Source organism: Stomoxys calcitrans, chromosome 1, assembly GCF_963082655.1.
Source record: "Stomoxys calcitrans chromosome 1, idStoCalc2.1, whole genome shotgun sequence".
Lineage (NCBI taxonomy): Eukaryota > Metazoa > Arthropoda > Insecta > Diptera > Muscidae > Stomoxys > Stomoxys calcitrans.
Window position 1 is genome coordinate 252,436,778 of NC_081552.1, and position 26,091 is coordinate 252,462,868.

At 37.8% G+C, this 26,091-nt stretch overlaps 1 protein-coding gene across 4 annotated transcripts in view; it reads right to left on the reverse strand.

The window, feature by feature from the left end:
- Window positions 1-8,297: 8,297 nt before the first annotated feature.
- LOC106089356 (neurotactin) overlaps window positions 8,298-26,091 on the reverse strand; it is an 86,268-nt gene continuing 68,474 nt past the window's right edge. For all 4 annotated transcript variants that reach the window (XM_013255189.2, XM_059360048.1, XM_059360046.1 and 1 more), the window contains 2 exons: window positions 10,431-11,096; window positions 8,298-10,356 (listed from right to left, as the gene is read on the reverse strand). In XM_013255189.2, coding sequence (XP_013110643.1) covers window positions 8,411-10,356; window positions 10,431-11,037 — 2,553 coding nt within the window. In that variant the 5' untranslated portion in view covers window positions 11,038-11,096 and the 3' untranslated portion in view covers window positions 8,298-8,410. The remainder of the gene's footprint in view (window positions 10,357-10,430; window positions 11,097-26,091) is intronic.

The following is a 26,091-nucleotide window of genomic DNA, read 5'->3' on the forward strand; positions in this document are numbered from 1 at the left end:
TGTTTGTGTTCTTACAAAGAATAGAGTCCATCGGATTCGCAATAATTTAATAAGCATTTTCGCAAACTGAATGAACTCAGTACTAGGCTATAGGAAAAACGAATAGTATCACACATGACATCACATTTACCTGGTTGTGTACCGTAAACAGCTGAGTACAATTTTTTCTCCCGAAGTGCACTATCTGTCAACGAGTTTTGGTTTAGGGTGTGTATTATGGTTAAGAACTATTGCACACACTATCTGTCAACGAGTTTTGGCGTGTGTGTCTATTATAGTTAACATAACATCACACACAACAACGAAAAATAGCACAAACTATTGGGTTGCCCAAAAAGTAATTGCGGATTTTTCATATAGTCGGCGTTGACAAATTTTTTCACAGCTTGTGACTCTGTAATTGCATTCTTTCTTCTGTCAGTTATCAGCTGTTACTTTTAGCTTGGTTTAGAAAAAAGTGTAAAAAAGTATATTTGATTAAAGTTCATTCTAAGTTTTATTAAAAATGCATTTACTTTCTTTTAAAAATCCGCAATTACTTTTTGGGCACACCCAATAGTAACATACACAAAATCAGAGTTCTGCTTATCCCATATTTTGACAGATAGTGCACTCAACATTTTGTTGTTGGGCAAATGTCACTACCTGTAAATTAATATATCTTGGCAAGGCGGATTTAAAAAGGTGGTTTCACGCAAACAGCTGTTAACAGCCGCCAGGCTTGACGGTATTAAGATGCTAAATTTTGTTTGTTGTTATCTTCTTTCTCGCATATTCTCTGCCTATGTACGCACACAAATTTCATTGTGTGTGTTGGCGAAACGTCGATCAGCTTGACGACAAGATGGCGGATTGCACCATAAGATATGTGGTTGTTGTACAAATGAGACCACCTTTAATTTTTTCACTATGATATCTTGGTAGCACTCATATGTTGTAAGCAGTTTCGTGTGGCTTCGTTCGGTCGGCGCTGATATTTTATAATGATGGGTATACAAAAGTTTGCCGGGCCAACCATAAATTCATTTCATGTTTTTCAAGAAATGTGTGTCCATATCGTGTATTATGGAATAAATGTATTGAATATCATCAAACCGTTAATTCAAATCAATTGAAATGACAATATTAATGAAATGTAAAGTATTCGATTTTTAATTAAATCTTTAAGCATTTCAACACAACAATTAAGCTTGTTATGAGGCACATACATATATAGCTTTCACTCATAGAAAAACTGTTTCCTTGGACATTTAGCTAAATGTCTTGTAAGTAAATTTGAATACAAGCAAATACATATATCTCAATTATTTAATTATTTTTCTTTCCAATCTGGCCCCTGTCTTTTGTCTTCTTTTTTGATGTGCTGAAATTTTGATTAGTTTTAAATTATTCAATAAGACTATGTAAAAAAAATTATAATTTTAATTTGTGTTTTTTTCCTCGTTTAATAACAGTCTCAAAAGTTGGTTTGGTTTGGATATTTGTTTCTACGTATAGTAAATGTCTCCAAAATGTTTTGTATCAAAACTGAAAAGAAAATTTAGTATGTATGCAGGGATATATATTTAAGTTCGGTTATAAGCAATTAAAAAAATAAACAATGAATTAATATTAATTTTTCTATAAAAATTTAATTTTGAAATTTTTTATAAACAAAAATTTAAAAAAAATTAAATTTGACGAAATTTTCCACAAAAAAAATAAAAAAAAATTCCTTTAAAAATCAATTTGAAAAATTTTTTTTGGGAAAGTAAATTTTAGTTTTTTTTCATTTTGGTCTTAAATCCATTAGTCAAATAAGGTCTTAGGGCTTGGCTAAAATATAAATTAAAAAATCGTTTAATGATTTCTTATGGGATATTCGCCCAGTTTAGACCAATGTTATTGTTTTTTGTTGCTATTAAGAATAAAACTGAAGATACGAATGGCAGAACACGAAGCGACATCTATTGTAGTATGACAGAAAAAGCTCAGCTTTATCACAACACATTAAAGAGACGGGACACAACATTGACTTTAAAGCTGTCAGAATTCTTGACAGAAAGAGGAATGAAAATAAGAGGTAACTGTTGAAAGTTCACGTGTACAACAGAGACGTCGAAAGAAAGAGGACAAAGATAATACAAAGCTACAGTAAATCGTTGCAATAATTTAAAGGGTAAACAGAGTTTTGTGATATTAGTTTTTAATTTTCGCTGCAATATTTTACATCTTATTTATTTATTATAAATGTGTCGTCGTGATGTCCAGTTTTTTAATAAATTAAGAGAATAATGCAAATGTAAACATATGTAAGTAAAAACTATAAACGTAACAAAACAGAACAAAATATTTTAAATGCGTCTCTTGTTAATAGATTTCACTAAATAAACTAAAAGTCGGAAAAAAGCCGACGAAACGTCGAGAAAAGGATGATATAAACTTGTTTAGTTTGCATTTTGAAACATATTGACCCTAACAACCCGTAAGAATCATGTAAGAGAAAAAACTTATATTAAAGAAAGTTGGCCAAAATATTCACCTGTGTTGCTATATTTGGCTTTCCTTTTCTATTTGCATTTCCGATCATTGAGCCCTTTTTTTTTTTGAGAAAACCAAATTTCACAATTTTTGTTGGTTTCTCTTTCGAGACGGGCTCAATGATCGGAGATGCAAATGGAAAAGGATGGCCAAAGATAGCAACATACACCAACCACTATGGGACGCGTTTCGTCTTTGGTTTGAAGACTTTTCAACCATATTAAGTGTGATGGCTTCAAGGGCCGTGCGTTGGTATGTTGTATTTGAATCGTATTAATAGCGAAAACGCATCTATGATACAATTATCGCATTATCGTCTATTAGCTGTACTTTTTCCCAATGCATGTATTTTTGTATAATGACAGGCATTCTGTCTGTGGCAAATTACACTTCTTCCGTACTACACATGATTTTGTGCATCTGCTGGAAGTTGCATTGATGGCTTTGAACGCTAGACAACGGCAACGGCTCTCGCCGCTGCTCCGTGTACCCAGGTTCAAATCCCGACTGGGATCTGCCGTTTTTTTTTTTAATTTTTCAAGTTTTTTGCCTGTTAGGGCGAAGATCATTAAATTTTACAATTTGTTGTTTGTTTCTCTTTCAAAACGTGCTCAATGATCGGAGATGCAAATGGAAAAGGAAAGCCAAAGAACACACCAACCAAAAAAAAAGCTAATTTCGAAAAAAAATTTTTGGAAATTCATTTTCACAGTGAATTTAATATCAAGAAAGTTTTCCATGAAAATATAATTGCAATGAAAATTACATAATTTATACATATTTCGCCAAACTTTTACTTTCCAGCAAAATAAGTTTCAAAAAATAGATTCTACAAAGTTTTCTAGAAATTCTATTTTATCTAAAATCAAATTTCTTAGTTTTTTTTATAATGAACATAATTTGAACAAAATTATCTTCAGAAATTACAATCTGGATGAAACTTTCTGAAATAGGTTTTATGAAGCCAGACGGGCCATCGGTCCCAAACTTAAGTCAAGTCCCAGAGGACTACCAAATATATTTCTTTTAAGTTCTTTATTGTCTCGAACGGTTCACCATTTTGGGGTGGGAGGAGGGGCGGTTCTTTGAGATTTTGTCCTTAATTTAAGTATCATTCGTAATGTACCTTTATTTACTTTTCATTTTAGCCCCATTTTGTCACGATCGGTCTACAAACAAATTTGCTTAGGAACAGGGGCGGTCTTTTCGCATATCAATGAGTGCTGTCCGATTGGTCTAACTGTCTGAAGAATTTTTTATGGACAAAAATTTCTCTTAGTTTATCAAACGCTGAAGAATTTGGAAGAAAAAATCTAATTCAAAACGTTTATTATGAAATTAGGGCCTTCCTTGAATAAGCCTTTTAATCTAGAATTTGGAATCTCCCTTACTGCTTGCCATGAGATAATTTATGAATATGTTGCTTGTTCGTATAAACAAATGTTTCGGTTATACCTTTTTAAGAAAAAACGTTTGTACTCAACATGAATACTTACCACTTAAAATGCAATAGGAATATTCGGGAACTCAAAAATTTGTGCAAATTTGCACAAATTTTTACTGGAAGTCGTTCGCGTACTTTATTTGCCAGCAGAAGAGAACGCGAGAGAGAGCAAGTTTTGACAGTTAGAAAATAGAGAACCTGCAAATTTCTACTGGGACTTTTTTGCCAGCAGAAATTTGCAACTTTGAACAGATGTTTTGCAAAGGTCAGCTGTTTTATGAAATGTAACCGTTACATGAAAATACAAAAGCTAACACCAAAATGGATCACAAATGCAGGGGTAAGTAAAAAATAAAAATATTGTTTATTGGAAATTATTAAATTTGTTTAATTTTTATTTACTTTTGATGAAGATTCATGGCAGCAGCTAGTGTTCAGGGACAGAAAACTCACCAAATGAAGTTGTAATTTTAACTCAAGACGGTTGTTCTACATTAGAAGATAAGTGCAAAATTTGAGGAATTATTTGGAAAAATTAAAACATTGTATCCTTCCAGACATCAAGAAAAGAGCAATGATCGGTTTCTAAAGTGTTTTTTTATGGAATCATCCTCATCAGAGAGTTACGCCGTTCCTTTGAATTTGTTAAGGAGGAAAGATGCTGCCGTGGTATTTAGCAAAGAGCGTAAGAAATAGAAGAGAGGGTTTCTGCTTTGTCTTCGCCGTACCGTAAAATAACTCGCTTTAAAGACGCAAAATTTTCCATGTATTCCAATTGGAATCACATTGAGGGTTGCAACATTTTCGGGTTATCCTTTTTTGATTCGGGCATTCGTTCGAATATTTTTTCGTATTTTGCTTTGTTTCTTTGCAACCGAAAGTTGGAATAAAGGAAACACGAAATATCGTAAGCAATTCAAACATGTTGTGTCTTTAAAATTTGTCACTCGTCATCCCGTATTGGGCTCTAACGCCAGCTCTTGTTCGTTCTTACGCTCTTTGAAAATAACTCTCGTTAAAGACACAACATTTTCCATGTATTCCAATTGGAATCACATAGAGAGTTACAACATTTTCGGATTATTCTGTTTTGATTCGGGCATTCGTTCGAACATTTTATCGTATTGCGCTTTGTTTCTTTGCAACCGAAGTTGGAATAAAGGAAACACGAAATATCGTAAGCAATTCAAACATGTGTCTTAAAAATTTGTCACTCGTCATCCCATATTGGGCTCTAACGCCAGCTCTTATTCGTTCTTACGCTCTTTGCTGCTAACAGGAGACCTATGAGGAGATACAAACCCTGAGAAGATAAGGCTGATACTTTGGGGAGCAAGACCAATAAGACTTTTGACATTACTACGGCATGCAAGGCGGATTTAAAAAGATGCTCTCACTCGAACCCACCTTTTTAATAAAAAGATAATAATTGCGCCCTATAAAGGCTCAAGAAGTCAAGACCGCAGATCGGTTTATATGGCAGCTATATCAGGTTATGCACCGATTTGAACCATACTTAGCAAAGTTGTTGGAAATCATAGCAAAACACATCATGCTAAATTTCAGCCAAATCAGATAAGAATTGCGTCCTCTAGTGGCTCTACACGTCAATATTCAAGATCGGTTGATATGGCAGCTGTGTCAGGTTATGGACCGATTTGAATAATACTAGTTGTTGGAAGTCATGACGGAACACGTCGTGCAAGATTTCAGCTAAATCGAATAGGAATTGCACCCTCTAGAGGCTGAAGAAGTCAAGACCCCAGATCGGTTTATATGACAGCTATATCAGGTTATGAACCGATTTATACCATACCATGGCACAGTTGTTGGAAGTCATAACAAAACACTTCGTGCAAAATATCAGACAATTCGGATAAGAATTGCCCCCTTTAGTGGCTTAAGAAGTCAAGATTCAAGATCGGTTTATATGGCAGCTATATCAGGTTATGGACCGATTTGAATAATACTTAACACAGTTGTTGGGAGTCATGACGAAACACGTCGTGCAAGATTTCAGCCAAATCGAATAGGAATTGCGCCCTCCAGAGGCTGAAGAAGTCAAGATTCAAGATAGGTTTATATGGCAGCTATATCAGGTTATGGACCGATTTGAATAATATTTAATACAGTTGTTGGAAGTCATGACAAAATACGTCATGCTAAATTTCAGCGAAATCTGATAGGATTTGCGCCCTCTAAAGGCTCAAGAATTCAAGACCCCAGATCGGTTTATATGACAGCTATATCAGGTTATGCACCGATTTCATCCATACTTGGCACAGTTGTTGGAAGTCATGACGAAACACTTCGTGCCAATTTTAAGGATAAGGATAAGAATTGCGTCCTCTAGTGGTTCAAGAAGTCAAGATTAAAGATCGGTTTATATGGCAGCTATATCGAAACATGGACCGATATGACCCATTTACAATCCCAACCGACCTACACCTATAAGAAGTATTTGTGCAAAATTTTAAGCTAGCTAGCTAGCTTTACTCCTTCGAAAGTTAGCGTGCTTTCGACAGACAGACGGACGGGCATGGCTAGATCGACATAAAATGTCATGACGAGCAAGTATATATATACTTTATCGGGCCTGAGACGAATATATTTCGAGGAGTTACAAACAGAATGACGAAATTAGTATACCCTATGGTGGAGGGTATAAAAAAATATGTCTTTACCAAATGTGACACTGATCGGATGAAAATTGTGATCTCTACTTGTTACACAAATTAAAATGTATAGACAGACAGGCGAATATAGCTAGATCAGATCAAAACGTGATTCTGAGTCGATCAGTATACTGATCAATGGTAATGTTGTAGGGTATAATAATGTCCGACATCGTAAAAAGTGGAAATTACACATTGTCTAACCCGCTATTTGATCACAAAAAAAAAAGTACTGAGCCAGCAAACCTTATAGAGCTGTATGAAACTAATGAAACCCATGGTCGTTGTCATTGACCATCTGTGGCGACATATAAGCCAATACTACAAGGGCAATGGATAACAAAGTGCAAATGCAAATTTTGCTCATGAACTAGGGAACACTAGGGAACAGGGGCAAACTTCTCACATATCAATGAGTGCAGTCCGATTCAAGTTTAAGCGCAATGATAAGGGGCCTCCCTTTTATAGCCGAGTCCGAACGGCGAGCCGCAGTGCGACACCTCTTTGGAGAGAAGTTTAACGTGGCATAGTACCTCACAAATGTTGCGCCACGGTTGCCTCCGGATAACATTTGGGGTCTGTGAAAATGGTGCCGAAATTTATTTATCACAAATTTTTATATATTTTTTTTTGTATTTTTAGACTTTGAAATTTGAAACAAAATAGCCTTTACCGTTTCTAGCCGAACTTAAATATATATACCCATATTTTTTCAAAAGGATGTGAGAATTATGTTTTGTGAAATATGCATGTATGTCGGTATGTATTGTAGAAAAATAAAACATGGGGTTTTTATACTTTTAAAGTATGTTTTTGTGTTTTTATTGGGTGTGTATTAATCGCATGTTGTTGTTTTATATAAATTACATAAAAATATGTATGTTTGCTGTATGTACGTTGTTGTTGTTGTTTATATGAATTAAATTTCGTATAAGTTATTTTTGTTTTGCATTTGTTGTTTGTTTCCATCTTTTTTTGTTTTGTTTGTAGTTCATAACTTATTCAATATTTTAATAAAAAGAAATAATAATAATAATAATAATAATATTATTAATAATATTTATATGTATAAAATAAAACTTATATTAAAAATGTACAAAATTTTTATTAAATGCTAAATTTTCTTACTAAACTAAGGACAAATTTCTTTCCAATTCGAGACAGACAGTGAGAGAGAGAGAGAGAAAGACAGTGAAATGGAACGAATAGTTGGATAGGGGTTTGAGAGAGAGAGAGGAACGAAAATACACATACACAATTCTTTAAAGAAAAATCAAGCAAATCAAATGAATGCGAAATGATTTACAAGTATCAAAACGTATGAGGGGTATGGTTCGAGGAATAAAGGATGAAGGGCAGTGTTTGGAAATAGGGAAATTCTAAACTAGGGAACGATATCACCATTCTTTCCTATACTTTCATCACTCTCAAGCACAGGAAAGTAGATTCAAATGCATGTGTGTCATAGAGTGAGCGAGCGAGAGAGAGAGACAGAGGATGTGCAAGAAAAGCTACCACTGTTGCAAGAGTAGAGCTTGGGGGGCGGGGGCACCAGTTGTTGCTGTGTTACTGCTCGCATCACTCTCGCTTCAGGTGTATCGCCAAAAGTTGTGATGTAAAACGTAGCAAGTTGCTGCATTTGTTGTTGTAGTATGTATAAATCAGTCATAAACGTCAGTCGTATGCTTTGGGGGGGGGGGGCCACCAGCTGCCGCTATCTTCCTCCTACATATGCGTCGATGGGTGTCTATTTGGTTGTGCCTTGGAGGATTTAATCGACACGAGCATAACGCGGTACAATATCATTACTTATCCAGAAATTACAATTGGCATGATCCTCCTGCGATAGTGGATCTTGTCCGACATTCAAGACACGCCGGCGTGCATCGTATTGTGGTACAGTGCCGTGCGAGACATAGTAGTAGAAGAGCTGCTGCATTGACGACACAAATCGTCTTTGCTCCACTGTGTGGGGTTCATAGCGACCCAAAATGGCCTGTATATCGGCATCAACTGTGGCCAGTTTGTCTTCACCCTCACCCTGGCTTACAACATAGAAGGGAACTGAGGGCTGCAGACGGGCATTGATAAGCAGTGGACAAATGGTACGAATGTCGGTGATCATTGACACTAGAGCTCGATAGTTGGTGGCATTGTAACGTTGTATGGCCTCTTCGGTCAGATTGAGTGCACCAATCTTTGAAGCTTCCAGGAAGGATCGTATCTCTTCGACTGTCCAGTTGGCATGGCGTTTGCGCAATTTATCGGTATGTGATTCATGAATTGTTGTGCCCATTACTAACTTGGGATTGCCCACATGCTCCTTTTTCCACGACTCGGCGGGATGTTCCTTCAAAATATCTCCATCCAACACCAGCCATTCGTGATGGGAGGTGCTATTCTCCTCCATGCTGGGAACATCAGCGGGGAAGTGTAACCAGGTATCGGGCATGGCATCCCAAATCTTCTCAGCTTCCATGGTACGCAAGCAGGCAACATCGCTGCAGTCTACGGCTTGTAGTAACTCCTCATTACGTTTCTCCGATTCGGCCAAGGGTTTGCCGGGCAATACTGCCGAAGCTGATGAAACCCAGGCACGGGTATAAAGTCCTTCGGCTTTCTTGGATGTAACGAGGGCAGATACCAAAGTGCCTCCAGCACGATATCCCAAAAGTGTTACCGATTTTGGATCTCCACCAAAGTGACGAATATTCAATTGGATCCAGTTCAAGGCGGCAATAATATCGGTCAAAGCATAATTACCCGATGTATGGGGATATGTATCCTTGGTAAGCATATCAAGTGTCAAGAAACCAAAAACTCCCAGACGGAAATTGGGCCGTACATATATAACATCGTGGGAACGTGAAAATCTAGCCGAAGGCCTTAGTATACCGGGTGAAGGTCCGGTTAAGCTGTCAGCACCTATCATTACAATGACCGGCAAGGGGTTATCGTAGCGCACATGACGCGTGATCACATCCAAATACAAGCAATCCTCATCGCCCACCACAGTGCCATTGCCCAGAACTTGGGTGCACAGCTCACTAGAATTATGAGCCTTCAAAGTTCCATTCCAGCAGTCATCGATGGTATCAATTACTTTGGCGGCACGCCAACGTCTCTCGCCCACAGGTGGCAAGGCATAGGGTATGCCACGGAAGGCAAAGGCTCCATCCTCCTTTAGGCCTTCAACCATGCCACAACCGGTGACAGCATCCATGTAACGTCCCTGGCGTATGGGCGGTGTGGTTTGATTCTCATGCGATAGCACATAACCAATGACAGCTATTAGGAGAACAAACAACAATATACCCAAGGCTATGAGGGCATCGTCTACGGAACATCTGTATGAGCGCAAACGTTGGCAAAAGGAAATGGGCTGCTCCTCAACATCATCGGGGGATTTCTCTTCGCTGGCCGGTTTTATTTCACCGCTGGGTGTTTTCTTAAGTTTTCCCACCTCATCGACACCATTTTTGGCAGTTGCCTTATCAACACAGTCCTGATCTTTGAGAGAATCGTCCAATGTTTCCATGGAAGCTAGTCCAGCCTTGCCCATGCCCAGTTCAACATCATCATCGGATTTCTTCTTAGGCACCATATTGGCGATGGGTAATTTAATGGCGTTCAAGAGACCACGTTTTTTGGGAGGAGCATCACCAGCAGTTTGGTCAGCTTCATTGTTATCGGCAGCGGCGGCTTCGGCGGTAGCTTCTGTAAAAGTAAGAAAAAAAAAGAGTTGAGAAAACGTTGAAAGGTTGCTTAGTTTTGGTGTTGCAGTTTCTTACCACTTTTGTTGTCAGCATCAGCATTGGAGGCCTGTTGTTTGGCTTGTTTTTCGGCTGCGGGTTTGCGTACAAAAAAACTGCGCAAACGTTCACCGAAATTTTTAGAGGGTTTCTCATCTTTTTTGGGGGGCTTCTCTTCCACGGCAGCTTCTTCTTTGTTTTCTTTTTCCAAAAGTTCACCGTCGGCTCCATCGCCATCACCCTTGGGCTTATTTTTAACAAAGAAACCGGGCAATTTCAAACCACCAATGGGTATCTTTTTGGGCTTAACCTCACGCTCCTCCCCAGACATTTTGCGCTCATCGCCGTCAGCTGCTCCACCATTTGACTTTGCTGTGGTTTCATTTGTTTCGGGTATATCAATGATTTCCTCCTTTTTGGTGGACTCCTCTTGTTTTCTCTCTGGCTTGGGTGAGGATTTTTCCGTTTTCTCCGTTGCGGTCGGCGTTGTGGGCTTGGAGCCCGATTTACTTTTAGTATCCTCTGCGGGTTTTTCATCCTTTTTCTCTAGCATTTTGTCGGTTTCTTTAGGCTCCACTTCGGGCACCTCCTGCGGCTGAGTGGTACTTTCACTTTGGGGTATCTCTTTCTCTTCTTGTTCGCCCATTTTGTTGTGGATGGTGTCTGTCCTTACTCGCCTCTTGGATTATTTACTTAAATTTGAAGCTGTAAAAGATGCAGATAAGAGGAATTTTTTTAGTTTTCAGTTGTTACCAATTTTCATAGGATTCGTTGTGCTCAGTTTGAGAGTGTGTGTGTGTGTGTGTGTGCTGTACCTTAAAGCGAGTGTGGTTTTAAGTATGGAAAAAGAGTGAGCTTAATTTTTATTTTTTTTTTCTCCACTAGATGGCGATCTATGATCTATCACGTTTAAAAGACAAATCTGTAATGACAGCCTAATCGCAGATGAAGCCGGTTTTATACGTCGTCCCTTAAAAATAAAAATACCAACTTTCCCAGCCTATCCTAAGCAAGGACAATGAGCGTTAGTTAGTTAGGACGAGTATGTTTGGTTTGTGCATTTATCATTTACTACCCTCCTCCGTATAACATTTACATTCATTGTTCGTTCACATGGCAGGGAGTAGATGAGGAACGTGCACATTTTCTTATTATCCTTTAAAAAAAGAGGGATTTTTGGATTGTACACAATACCATCAAGCGTATTGTGCGTACGTGCATTTAACTGCCTTGTCAGTGTGTACGTTGCTGCCATAATCCTGTTGTCAATGTGTACTAGAGTTTATTGTTGTTGCTGTTGTTGTCTTCTTACCTGAAGTACCTGGAAAATTCGTTGTTCCCAATCCAGGTAAGAAAAATAAACGCATTGTAAGCGATGTTTGTAATGATAAGTTGCACCATTCAAAACATACGCTTCAAATATGTGCCATAAGAATTTTCCTTATTTCACTTCGCGTTCTTCTTTTCATTTTCAAACTGAAAAATTGGGTTTTCAAGATGGGAAAAGCCATGAGCAGACGTAGACGGAAAAGCAAGCAATAAAATCTTGATAAAAATATTTATTATCATGGGTCTTGGATAAGATAAAGGTAAATTTCGTAAACAAAGAATGTAGAATATTGGGAAAAATTGTGTTGATGTCAACAAGGCTCTTTAGAGATTTCCTAGCAAATGAAAAAGACTAAAAGTTGTGGGATGGAGATTGGATCAATATGAAAAGTTCAGAATTGAAGTTTTCCTATAGAAAACCCAATTCAGCTGGGCTGAATTGAAGTTTTCCTATAGAAAACCCAATTCAGCTGGGCTGAATTGAAGTTTTCCTATAGAAAACCCAATTCAGCTGGGCTGAATTGAAGTTTTCCTATAGAAAACCCAATTCAGCTGGGCTGAATTGAAGTTTTCCTATAGAAAACCCAATTCAGCTGGGCTGAATTGAAGTTTTCCTATAGAAAACCCAATTCAGCTGGGCTGAATTGAAGTTTTCCTATAGAAAACCCAATTCAGCTGGGCTGAATTGAAGTTTTCCTATAGAAAACCCAATTCAGCTGGGCTGAGTTGAAGTTTTCCTATAGAAAACCCAATTCAGCTGGGCTGAATTGAAGTTTTCCTATAGAAAACCCAATTCAGCTGGGCTGAATTGAAGTTTTCCTATAGAAAACCCAATTCAGCTGGGCTGAATTGAAGTTTTCCTATAGAAAACCCAATTCAGCTGGGCTGAATTGAAGTTTTCCTATAGAAAACCTATAGAAAACCCAATTCAGCTGGGCTGAATTGAAGTTTTCCTATAGAAAACCCAATTCAGCTGGGCTGAATTGAAGTTTTCCTATAGAAAACCCAATTCAGCTGGGCTGAATTGAAGTTTTCCTATAGAAAACCCAATTCAGCTGGGCTGAATTGAAGTTTTCCTATAGAAAACCCAATTCAGCTGGGCTGAATTGAAGTTTTCCTATAGAAAACCCAATTCAGCTGGGCTGAATTGAAGTTTTCCTATAGAAAACCCAATTCAGCTGGGCTGAATTGAAGTTTTCCTATAGAAAACCCAATTCAGCTGGGCTGAATTGAAGTTTTCCTATAGAAAACCCAATTCAGCTGGGCTGAATTGAAGTTTTCCTATAGAAAACCCAATTCAGCTGGGCTGAATTGAAGTTTTCCTATAGAAAACCCAATTCAGCTGGGCTGAATTGAAGTTTTCCTATAGAAAACCCAATTCAGCTGGGCTGAATTGAAGTTTTCCTATAGAAAACCCAATTCAGCTGGGCTGAATTGAAGTTTTCCTATAGAAAACCCAATTCAGCTGGGCTGAATTGAAGTTTTCCTATAGAAAACCCAATTCAGCTGGGCTGAATTGAAGTTTTCCTATAGAAAACCCAATTCAGCTGGGCTGAATTGAAGTTTTCCTATAGAAAACCCAATTCAGCTGGGCTGAATTGAAGTTTTCCTATAGAAAACCCAATTCAGCTGGGCTGAATTGAAGTTTTCCTATAGAAAACCCAATTCAGCTGGGCTGAATTGAAGTTTTCCTATAGAAAACCCAATTCAGCTGGGCTGAATTGAAGTTTTCCTATAGAAAACCCAATTCAGCTGGGCTGAATTGAAGTTTTCCTATAGAAAACCCAATTCAGCTGGGCTGAATTGAAGTTTTCCTATAGAAAACCCAATTCAGCTGGGCTGAATTGAAGTTTTCCTATAGAAAACCCAATTCAGCTGGGCTGAATTGAAGTTTTCCTATAGAAAACCCAATTCAGCTGGGCTGAATTGAAGTTTTCCTATAGAAAACCCAATTCAGCTGGGCTGAATTGAAGTTTTCCTATAGAAAACCCAATTCAGCTGGGCTGAATTGAAGTTTTCCTATAGAAAACCCAATTCAGCTGGGCTGAATTGAAGTTTTCCTATAGAAAACCCAATTCAGCTGGGCTGAATTGAAGTTTTCCTATAGAAAACCCAATTCAGCTGGGCTGAATTGAAGTTTTCCTATAGAAAACCCAATTCAGCTGGGCTGAATTGAAGTTTTCCTATAGAAAACCCAATTCAGCTGGGCTGAATTGAAGTTTTCCTATAGAAAACCCAATTCAGCTGGGCTGAATTGAAGTTTTCCTATAGAAAACCCAATTCAGCTGGGCTGAATTGAAGTTTTCCTATAGAAAACCCAATTCAGCTGGGCTGAATTGAAGTTTTCCTATAGAAAACCCAATTCAGCTGGGCTGAATTGAAGTTTTCCTATAGAAAACCCAATTCAGCTGGGCTGAATTGAAGTTTTCCTATAGAAAACCCAATTCAGCTAGGCTGAATTGAAGTCTTCCTATAGAAAACCCAATTCAGCTGGGCTGAATTGAAGTTTTCCTATAGAAAAACCCATTCAGCTGTCTTGAGCCCAGGATAAATTGAGAATTCCTTTTGGAATTACATTATACATCTCGTGTAAAATCGCTATTATTATAAAATTCTTAACATTACACAAACACATTTAACTATATAAACCTTGTTTTTAATTAATATTATTAATCTAGCCATGAATTAGAAAAAAAAGATAGTTATGATAAAACTTAAAATGTGTGTAAATGCCACTAGAGTTTCGTAATGAAAAAATTTCGGAAGAGACCTCATTGATCTCTGATCTCTAAATGGGAAGAACTCATAGGAGATGTATAAATTGTTACATTTGTTAAATTGAATCAATTGTTGGACATGCAATGTCAGTCTTATCTTATTATCAGATGACCAAGAATTTGTAATCTTTTGTGTGCTTTTGGAATGTGTATCCACATGGAGATGACCCCTGTGGTTTAACAATGCTCGAGTGACAACTAAATAGCATTTAATATAAACCTATTAAGGAATGATTGATTGTGGGAATATTCTTAAGAGGCAGAGTATTTAAAATGTACCCAAATGTAGGCTTAGAGATTTATTCGACGTATTCCAAGGAAGCCATTGGGAATAGTAAAGTTTTAGAACCCAAAAAAAAATATATATATTTAAAAGTACTTGAGATATGTACATAAGTGCCTGGGTATCGTTTGATTCTATAAAATGCTCTTGAAAATGGTGTTCAAATTAGCGAATATGTGAATTTTTTTGAAACAAATTGAATATTATTTTATATCATATGAGAATATTTGTATTTCCACAAATTAAATGAGGCCTACCCCAGAAAAAAATTCGAAAATGTTTGTAATCCCATCGGACTTATAAAAAAAGTTTTCAACATCTTCTTATCGATAATTACCAAGAATATGGATGGGATCATCAAACTTAGTTGTATGACATTCTAAGAACCGAAGGCATAATTAGGAATGTTTTAAAATGCCATTATCAACCAAACGGCCGTTATACACGCAATATGCTGCCTGTAATGAAAAGTAGGCCCAACCAACATCAATGAACATAAAAATGGGAGTATCACAGAATCTGATTAACACCAGTCGCCGCCTCACATAATGTCAGTTGTTCATAGCTGTTGCAATTGTAGCCCCCCCCCCAACCCCCTTCAATGTTTTTCGGAGGTTCGTCTGCCATGTTGTAATGTGATGGTCATCTAATGCATGGTGCATAAACGCATCGTTGATGGACAAATAAAAGAATGTGAATGCTTGCTTGTTTTTTGGAATGGGAATGGGGCAATCCAATAAATCGCCACAGAACAAAACGAGGCCAAAGTAATTTATTATAAAAAAAGACTTTATAAGTTCTTGAGGTCGTTCAATCGTTCGGGTTCCATTGTGCGTGGTAGTGTCGATGGAGGAATGAATATGGCAGCTGCCTTTCTTGTCATATTGATTGAGATTGAAACTCCATTAATGCAGGAGTCCAGAATTGAATTGAAAGAAACGAATCAGCGGTGGAAATCGTGATTTGTTGGGCCTTAGGCACGAAATTGAATGGCTGATAACAGGCCATTCATGCGTATTGAGAGAACCCCATACTGCTCAAGGGAATTAAAGCTATTCTGTCAAAAAAAAAAAAAAAAACAAACAAATCAGTTTTTTTGAAATAAAATTTTACGAACGAGACCACAATTCATAGAAAACCCAATTCATTTGGAAATCCCAATTCAGCTGGGTTGAATTGGAGTTTTTCAATAGAAAACCCAATTCAGTTGGCCTGAATTTTCCTATAGAAAACCGAATTCAGCTGGGCTGAATTGAAGTTTTCCTATAGAAAACCGAATTCAGCTGGGCTGAATTGAAGTTTTCCTATAGAAAACCCAATTCAGCTGGGCTGAATTGAAGTTTTCCTATAGAAAACCCAATTCAGCTAGGCTGAATTGAAGTTTTCCTATAGAAAACCCAATTCAGCTGGGCTGAATTGAAGTTTTCCTATAGAAAACCCAATTCAGCTGGGCTGAATTGAAGTTTTCCTATAGAAAACCCAATTCAGCTGGGCTGAATTGAAGTTTTCCTATAGAAAACCCAATTCAGCTGGGCTGAATTGAGGTTTTCCTATAGAAAACCCAATTCAGCTGGGCTGAATTGAGGTTTTCCTATAGAAAACCCAATTCAGCTGGGCTGAATTGAAGTTTTCCTATAGAAAACCCAATTCAGCTGGGCTGAATTGAAGTTTTCCTATAGAAAACCCAATTCAGCTGGGGTGAATTAAAGTTTTCCTATGGAAAACCCAATTCACCTGGGCTGAATTGAAATTTTCCTATGGAAAACCCACTTCAGCTAGGCTGAATTGAAGTTTTCCTGTAGAAAACCCAATTCAGCTAGGCTGAATTGAAGTTTTCCTGTAGAAAACCCAATTCAGCTAGGCTGAATTGAAGTTTTCCTGTAGAAAACCCAATTCAGCTAGGCTAAATTGAAGTTTCATTATATAAAACCCGATTCAGCTTCAAATTTGTGGCTAAACAATAGCCTAATGCACTAAGGCAAAATTGTTGTTTTTCTTTTTTTTATTAGAATCTACTTTAGCACGGCTGAATGAAAGGCCTTGCCATTAACATTACTTGGAAGTTGCCACAACATGCTATGCTCTATGTGGAATCATTAAAGAGCATATTGAAGCAATGTAATTGTCATTATCCGCACGCCACAGTCAACGAGTTATAAGTTGCGTATGTTTGGATGGACGCATAGATAATTACAACGCCTGCATCAAACGAATGTGTGGCATGTTAGAAAAATAAAACAAACAAAATTTCCTACTTTGCAATTATGCTCCAAAAATGGAAAATATTCGACGATAAAAGCTGTAAGTCAGTCAATCAGTTAGGCAGCCAGCAAGTCATATATTTTCAAAATAGGAAAAAAACGTTATAGTTTGCTGGCGCCACGTTTATGTTGTTTACGTGCGGCACCTTTTTGGCGGTTGATGTTGCAACGCCTCTCTTTCCTCTCCTTCCAGCACAAGGGACTTTTGGGACGCCCGATATTTTGTGGCACGACCAAGCCGTCAATGTTAATTATAATTTATGCGTTTTTTTCTATGTTTTACTTGTATGGTTCATGCAACAAATGTTACCTGCCCTGCCATAATAATGTTAGCTACCTCTTCTTTGGGAGTTGAGGAAGTGACATTGCTGTGCTGGTGTGGTCTGGAGTTAATTGCCAAATTGTCACAAGTGTAATTGACCTTACCAAGTGTCGATTTATGTCTGTCTGTCAGTTTTTGAAAAACAAAGGGCAAAAAAGCGGAGCACATCGTCGTCCATACATTTGAATGTCATTAGCTGATGGCAGGGGCAGATAAGGTTCTTGGAATCTATGTAGCCTTGAAAATGTACAACATGCTGTTAGCCAGACATCCACTAATGATGATTCCATCAATGAGTCACGAAAAATCGCAAATATGTGTGGTAGACATGAATCCTACTTTCCCTGGGAGTATTTTTTGCCATAAAAAGCAAATAAATTACAAAAAGGAATAGCTTTGCAAAATCAGTATTAGCTACTGCGCAGCACAGAGGAGACAGTTAACTATTTTTGAAATCCTATATAAGTACGAATAGGGCAATTGAAGAAGAATTTTTGCTCGAAAGCTTTCCACATAAAGAGATTTTTTAAATATGTAAAGCTTCGATTTCTTTTGGTTAGATTAGGTTAGGTTGAAAAGAGGGTGCGCCCCAAGTCACTATGGACATACACCTAAGCCAGTAATCGGCTTGGTGTGCGCTCTAAATACTAAAGAGTAATCTCGAAAAGATTTCTATTAATGGATAAAAATTAAAGAGTAGGTGTGAATTGTGTTTTAATATTCGTATACGAATTAATCAAAGAGGTGGAATCAGTTTATATAGGGGGTATGTCAGGTTATGGGCTGGCTAACACATTTTTTACAGTTGCAGGAGGAGTTCCTATTCTACGATCAATCAATATGAGAGGCCAACCACAGTTTACTTCACCTTCTAAAAGAGGGTATAAAAATATACCCATAATAGTGAACAAAGTCGATGCTTTTCGTCGGCGGCTTGGCCAAAAACTTCGATAATTTAAAAAGGTAATTGTATGTTTGCCCAAAAAGTAATTGCGGATTTTTTTAAAAGAAAGTAAATGCATTTTTAATAAAACAGAATGAACTTTAATCAAATATACTTTTTTTACACTTTTTTCTACAGCAAACTAAAAGTAACAGCTGATAACTGACAGAAGAAAGAATGCAATTACAGAGTCACAAGCTGTGAAAAAATTTGTCAACGCCGACTATATGAAAAATCCGCAATTACTTTTTGGGCAACCCAATAAAATTAGTTTTTTATGATTTATCGTTCAACATTGTAGATCGGAAAATGTTCAAAGAAAGAAGACAAAACAAGTGACAACAAGTAAAAAGGCGATAAGTTCGGCCGGGCCGAACTATGGATACCTACCACCTCGGGTATGTACGTAAACCACCTTTCGTCAAAATCCGGTGAAAAATGCATACCTTATGCCCCATAGCGGCTATATCGAAATATGTTCCGATTTGGACCAAATACTAATAAGTACAAGTCATTGTTCAATTGTGTATAACAAAATTTTGATCTTTTTAGTAGCTATATATGTAAAAACTGAACCGATCTGAACCATATACTAACATAAGTCACTGTGTCAAATTTCAGTGAAATCGGATAATAAATGCGCCTTTTATGGGGCCAAGACTTTTAATCCATATATCGGTCTTTATGAGAGCTATATTCAAATCTGGACCGATTTGGGCCAAGTTGCAAAAAAATGTCGAAGGGCCTAACACAACTCACTGTCCCAATTTTCGGCGAAATCGGACACTGAATGTGCCTTTTATGGGCTTAAATCCTTAAATCGAGAGATCGGTCTAGATAGCAGCAATATTCTAATCTGGACCGATCTGTTCCATATTGCAAAAGTATGTTGAGGGGCTTAATTTGACTTACTGTCCCAAATTTCGGCGACATCCGACAATAAATGCGCTTTTTATGGGCCCAAAGCCTTAAATCGAGAGATCGGTCTATATGGCAGCTATATCCAAATCTGGACCGATCCGTTCCAAATTGAAGAAGGATGTCGAGGGGCTTAACACAACTCACTGTCTAAAATTTTGGCAAAATCGGACAATAAATGCGCCTTTTATGGGCCCAAAACCTTAAATCGAGAGATCGGTCTATATGACACCTATATCCAAATCTGAACCGATCTGAGCCAAATTGCAGAAGAATGTTGAAGTACTTAACACAACTCACTGTTCCAAATTTCAGCAAAATCGGATAATAAATATGGCTTTTATGGGGCTAAGACCCTAAATCGGCGGTTCGGTCTATATGGCAGCTATATCTAAATCTGGACTGATTTGTTCCATATTGCAAAAGTATGTCGAGGGGCTTAATTTAACTCACTGTCCCAAATTTCGCCGACATCCGACAATAAATGCGCTTTTTATGGTGGATCGGTCCATATGGGGGCAATATCAAGATATAGTCCGATATAGCCCATCTTCGAACTTAACGAGCTTATGGCCAAAAAAAAAATCTCTGCAAAGTTTCAGCTCAATATCTCTATTTTTTAAGACTGTAGCATGATTTCAACAGACAGACGGACGGACATTGCTAGATCCTATTAGATTAATCTAATCCGTAAAAATATTTTTACGGTAATCAAGAATATATATACTTTATAGGGTCGGAAATGGATATTTCGATGTGTTGCGAACGGAATGATAAAATGAATATACCCCATCCTTCGGTGGTGGGTATAAAAATGTGTTAATTTTTATTTCGGCTTAGTCGGTTTTTTTTTTTTTTTTTGTTGAGGTCGGCGGTTCATATAAAGCCACACGAAACGACGAAAACGGTCGATGATTTATCGTTCAATTTTGTTGGTCGAAAAATACTCAAAGACAGAAGTAGAAGTCGTAACAATTGTTGGAAGGCATAACAAAACACCTCATGCAAAATTTCAGCCCAATCAGTTGAGAATTGCGCCCTCTAGCGGCTTGAGAAGTCAAGATCTAAGATGGGCTTATATAGCAGCTACACCAGGTTATTAACCGATTTAAACCGTACTTAGCACAGTGGTTGGAAGTGACTCCAAAACACCACGTGCACAATTACAGCGAAATCGGATAAAAATTGCGCCCTCTAGAGGCTCAAGAAGTCAAGACCCCAGATCGGTCTATATGGCAGCTATATCAAAACATGGACCGATATGGCTTATTTACAATCCCAACCGACCTACACTAATAAAAGATATTTGTTCAAAATTTCAAGCGCCTTGCTTTCCTCCTTATGGCTTCCAGTGCCTCAAGAAGTCAAATCGAGAGATCGGATTATATGGGAGCTATATCCAAATCTGAACCGATATGGCCCATTTGCAAACCCCAAGGAGCTACATCTATATTAAGTATCTGTATCAAAATTTCAGTTAAATTGAACGGGAATTGCGCCATCCATGTTTTTATATAGTTGCCATATAAACCGATCTGAGGTCTTGACTTCTTCAGCTTTTAGAGAGCGCAATTCTCGTCCAATTTGACTGAAATTTTACACTTGGTGTTTTGGTATCACTAAGTATGGTTCAAATCGGTCCATAACCTGATATAGCTGTCATAAACCGATCTGGGGTCTTGGCTTCTTGAGCCTCTAGAGGGCGCAATGTTTCTAACAACTGAACTAAGTATGGTTCAAATCGGTCCATAACCTAATATAGCTGTCATAAACCGATCTGGGGTCTTGGCTTCTTGAGCCTCTAGAGGGCGCAATGTTTGGTGTTTTGGTATGACTTTCAACAACTGTGCTAAGTATGGACCAAATCTGTACATAACCTGATATAGCTGCCATATAAACCGATCTAGAATGTTGACTTCTTGAGCTTCTAGAGCCTCTAGAGGGCGCAATTCTTAAGCGATTTTGCTGAAATTTTGTACAACGTCTTCTCTTATGAACTTCAACATACACGTTCAATATGAACCGATCACCCGATTATGCTCCTTGAGCCCCTACAAGGCGCAATTCTTATCCAAATGGACTGTAATATTACCCTATGACTTCTACTATGATCTTCAAGATTCAATTCACTTAGGGTTTGAATCGGACTATAACTTGATATATCTCCAATAGCATGACAATTGTTATCCTTATTCCTTATTTGACTAAAAAGAGATGCCGCGCAAAGAACTCGACAAATGCGTTCCTTGGTGGAGGGTATATAAGATTCGGCCCGGCCGAACCCAGCATGCTTTTACTTGTTTTTGTTATACTACATTTAACAGCGGTTATGAATACTTAGAAGTTATTTCAACAAAGGGGGTAATTCACCACCAGACGTATCTTTGGTTTTTTCTTGTAATTAAATAGTTTTCCCTTAATCCATTTTTATTTAAAAACCCAAATAGCCTAAATAACAACAACAACTGACGTTTGCATTAAATATTTGGCGCCATTTCAAGTTACAAACTATTGTTGAATTTCACTTTAAACTAAACATTACCTCACTATAAATGTACACCCAACAATTTGCATGCTAATCAAATGTGATATTTAGTGGTGACATATGATCGCCAACATCAACATCAATGTGTACACACAATTACTAACATTTATTTAGATGTGGTATTAATTTGTGAGTATTTGTTTGTAGGTGTGTATGGCTGGTGTAGCGCTTCGCTCTTGTAACCCAATCGCTTAGAAGCCCTGACAGGCATGTCTTTGAACATAGGGAGTTTGGTCAATGTTTGGATCTTGTTACTGTCAAAGGTATGGCAACTGTCATTTATTATTATTGTATTTTGGGTTTCAAATGACATGCCTTAGATATAAACTACTCCCAAAACGCAGCCACAGACACAAACTCACACAATCACACTTGATGAGAGGCAATATTTATTTATATTCTAGAGAAGGCTACATAAACATGTAAACATTATCTAAAAATTTAATTTTTTGGAAACATTAACCCTAAACACGAGTGTGGCTTCATACGATCGATACCTGCCACCTTGATTCGAAGGAAATTCTCCCTAAAAATAAAAATTTGGTAAACAATGTCAAGAACAAATGAAAACCATTCACGCACCGCTGCTCTTATGCTGCTGTCAGTTATGGCTACTTGGGGGTTTTAATTGTCAGTTTCCCTTTCGTGGCCCTGCAGCGGGATGCAGCGGGGAAAATATTACACTTGAGATGGAACGCGGGGGGAAATGAGAAAAAAATTGTTCTTGGTGAAAAGTCGATTTCAAGCAATTCGGGCGGAAATGAAAGATATAAAACATTTGACCGAGACCCTCATAAGGGCCATGCTGTGAGTGTATAAAGGCGAAAAGGGCACGCATTTGTGTGTTTTGTGTTGTATGCCACCTCTTTAACACGTTCCAATAAAATAAACATAATAATGGGATACCCATGCAAGTATAGTGCACGCACCACCACCAGGGCCAACAACTAAACCACAATGCGTACAATGGACATGTGGTGTTGCACCATGGTGCATCCATCCATCTATTAGATGCCCATAAACCCATCATGGTGTTTGATGTACCTCCTCCCTTCCTTTCCCCTGGTTGTGATGTGTAAACACTTGTGCAGGGAACTTTTGTTTACATGCGGCGGCAAGTGTTGAAATTCATTTGTTTGTCTAAACGACCATCGTTTGTGGTTAAGAAAATATCCTACAGCACTTGTTCCTTAAGAGGAATTTGTGTATGCACCTACAATTAGAAAATCTAAGGGGTTGCAATGCTAGCCTCATAAAAATATCGAGGATATCCATTGTAGTTTAAATGCGTGTTCTATTAATAGGTGAAACGTAAAAGAGTTTAGGGATTTATGAAAATGCAATAAAAGGGGGATAGATGGTAATATACTTCTACTTTTATGAGTGAGGCTTAATCTATGAGATTCCCAAACTAATAGATGTTTCCAGGGTGCCTTCTTTGCCTACAATGTGGCTCGCATTTCCACTTACACTAAAAATTGATGTAAAGTAAACGTAAAGAAGATTTTCCAGCTTCAAGCAAAAACTAAAATCATAATTTTGATATTGTAATCGAAATAATTGAAATTATCTATACTCATGTTATACACAAATTCCGCAAATAAAAGTTGCAACATTTTGGCCTTGTTAAGGAAATTATAGCTTTGGTTATGGTTTTGCCAACCCTGGCGAAATCTTAAGTCCATTCAAGCCTTTCCCAAGGAAAGGTTACCAAAACTGAAACTAACCTTTCTCAAAGGATTGACAGCTAAACCTAACCTTTCCCAAATGAAAGTTAACTTAAACTTCCCTTTCCCAAATGAAAGTTAACTTAAACTTCCCTTTCCCAAAGGAAAGGGTTCTAAAACTACGCTTTCCCAAAAGAAAGGGTTCTAAAACTACGCTCTTCCAAAGGAAAGGGTACTAAAGCTACCCTCTCCCAAAGGAAAGGGTACTAAACCTACCCCTTTCCAAAGTAAAGGGTACTTAAACTAGCCTTTCCCAAGGGAAAGGGTATTAAAACTACCCTTTGCCAAAGGAAATATAACTAAAACTACCCTTTTCCAAAGGAAAGGGTTTTAAAACTACGCTTTCCCAAAAGAAAGGGTACTTAAACTAGCCTTTCCCAAAGGAGAGGGAACTAAAGCTACCCCTTCCCAAAGGAAAGGGTACTTAAGCTATTCTTTTCCAAAGGAAATGGTACTAAGCTACCCGTTCCCAAAATAAAGCGTATTAAAACTACACTTCCCGAAGGAAAGGGTTCTAAAACTACCCTTTCCCAAAAAAAGTGTCCTAAAACTACCCTTTCCCACAGGAAAGGGTACAAAAACTACTCTTTCCCACAGGAAAGGGTACCAAAACTATCCTTTCCCGTAAGAAAAGGTACTGAAACCACCCTTTCCCAACGGAGAGGGTACTAAAACAACCCTTTCCCAAAGGATAGAATGTACAAGCTACACTTTCCCAAAGGAAAGGGTGTAAAAACAACCCTTTCCCAAAGAAAGGGTGTAAAAACAACCCTTTCCCAAAGAAAGGGTGCACAAACTAACCTTTCCCAAAGGACTTTTCCGAAATACTTTACCCTTTCCCAAAGGAAAGGGTGTACAAAGTACCCTTTCCCAAAGGAAAGGGTGTATAAACTACCCTCTCCCAAAGGAGAGGGTGTATAAACTACCCTTTCCCAAAGGGAAGGGTGTATGAACTACCCTTTCCCAAAGGAACGTTTTCCAAAGGAAAGGATGTACAAACTACCCTTTCCCAAGAAAAGGGTGCACAAACCACCCTTTCCCAAAGGAAAGGGTACTAAAACAACCCTTTCTCAAAGGAAAGAATGCGTAAACTAACCTTTCCCAAAAGACTTTTCCAAAGGAAAGGGTGTACAAACCATCCTTTCCCAAAGGAAAGGGTGTAAAAACAACACTTTTCCAAAGGAAAGGGTGTACAAACAACACTTTCCCAAAGGAAAGGGTGTACAAACCACCCTTTCCCAAAGGAAAGGGTACTTAAAATAACCCTTTCCCAAAGGATGGGATGTACAAACTACTCTTTCCCAAAGGAAAGATTGTACAGTCTATCCTTTTCCAAAGGAAAGGGTGCAAAAACAACCCTTTCCCATAGGAAAGGGTGCACAAACTACCCTTTTCCATAGGAAAGGGTGTATAAACTATCCTTTCCCAAAGAAAAGGGTGTACAAATCACCCTTTCCCAAAGGAAAGGGAGTAAAATCGACCCTTTCCCAAAGGGTGCACAAACTACCCTTTCCTTTGGGAAACTATCCTTTCCCAAAGAAAAGGGTGTACGAAAAGGACACAAAAACTACTCTTTCCCAAAAGAAAACTACCCTTCCCAAAAAGGGTACAAAAACAAAAACTACCCTTTCCTTTTGGGGAGGCGCGTTAAAGGATTCTAAAACTAATCTCTATAATTGAGTTGTATCATGTAACCACAAATCAATTTCGAGGTTTCAAAAGATATGATTCCGAAAAAAAACTATTAATGCTCGCAATATCGCAATGCCGCGTTACGACTTTACATTAATCTCTTTCACTCTAGACTTATCGTTACGTTAAATCCGCTGATTATATCAATCTAATGGGACGTTTACATTTAAGGATTTTTTGTAGAGTTTTAAGTATATTTGCCAAATTAAAAAAAAAATATATTTTTTCATTTCAAATTAAAATTTTATTCGTTTTTAAACCAGAAACAAAAACAAAAACACACGAAATGCCCCATTTACAAAACACCTCCTTAAACATTTCCCATCCAAAATAATATGCCTATGAAACCGCAATGAATATACAAAAAGAATCCAACTATTATTTACATGTTGTTCGCAAAAAACCCTTAACAAATTTTAAGCCGCTTGCCCCATGGGGAAACCAAATTGCCGACAGGCAAACTAACAAAAAATCTTTGTTGTAACCAGAGCTAGCAACTTGCAAATGTGAACAACCTTTTGGTGGCAGCCGAGGTGGTTGGTGACGTTATGGTGGTATCCCCGTGGTGTTCCAGCAACTAACGAAGACGGCAACAATGATGAGTATGGCATAAAAAAAAATAGGCAACCACAGAAAGGAGAATGGAAAACGGGATACATGACAGACAATTGTGACAAAAACGTCGCATTAAGGCGAAATGTGACTGACTCACATACTGAGTGAGAAAGACTAACTTCGTAGCGGCTCCTTACATTTGTGCTAAAAACCAAAATTCAACATTAAGGTGGTTTTAAGAAAAAATACCTGATTTTTATCCCTACGTTAGAATGAATAGGAAGAATTTTATAGGTGCATGGTGTTAAGAAAATGGCAAAACATTAAAGTTCGGCGAAGTATGGAATG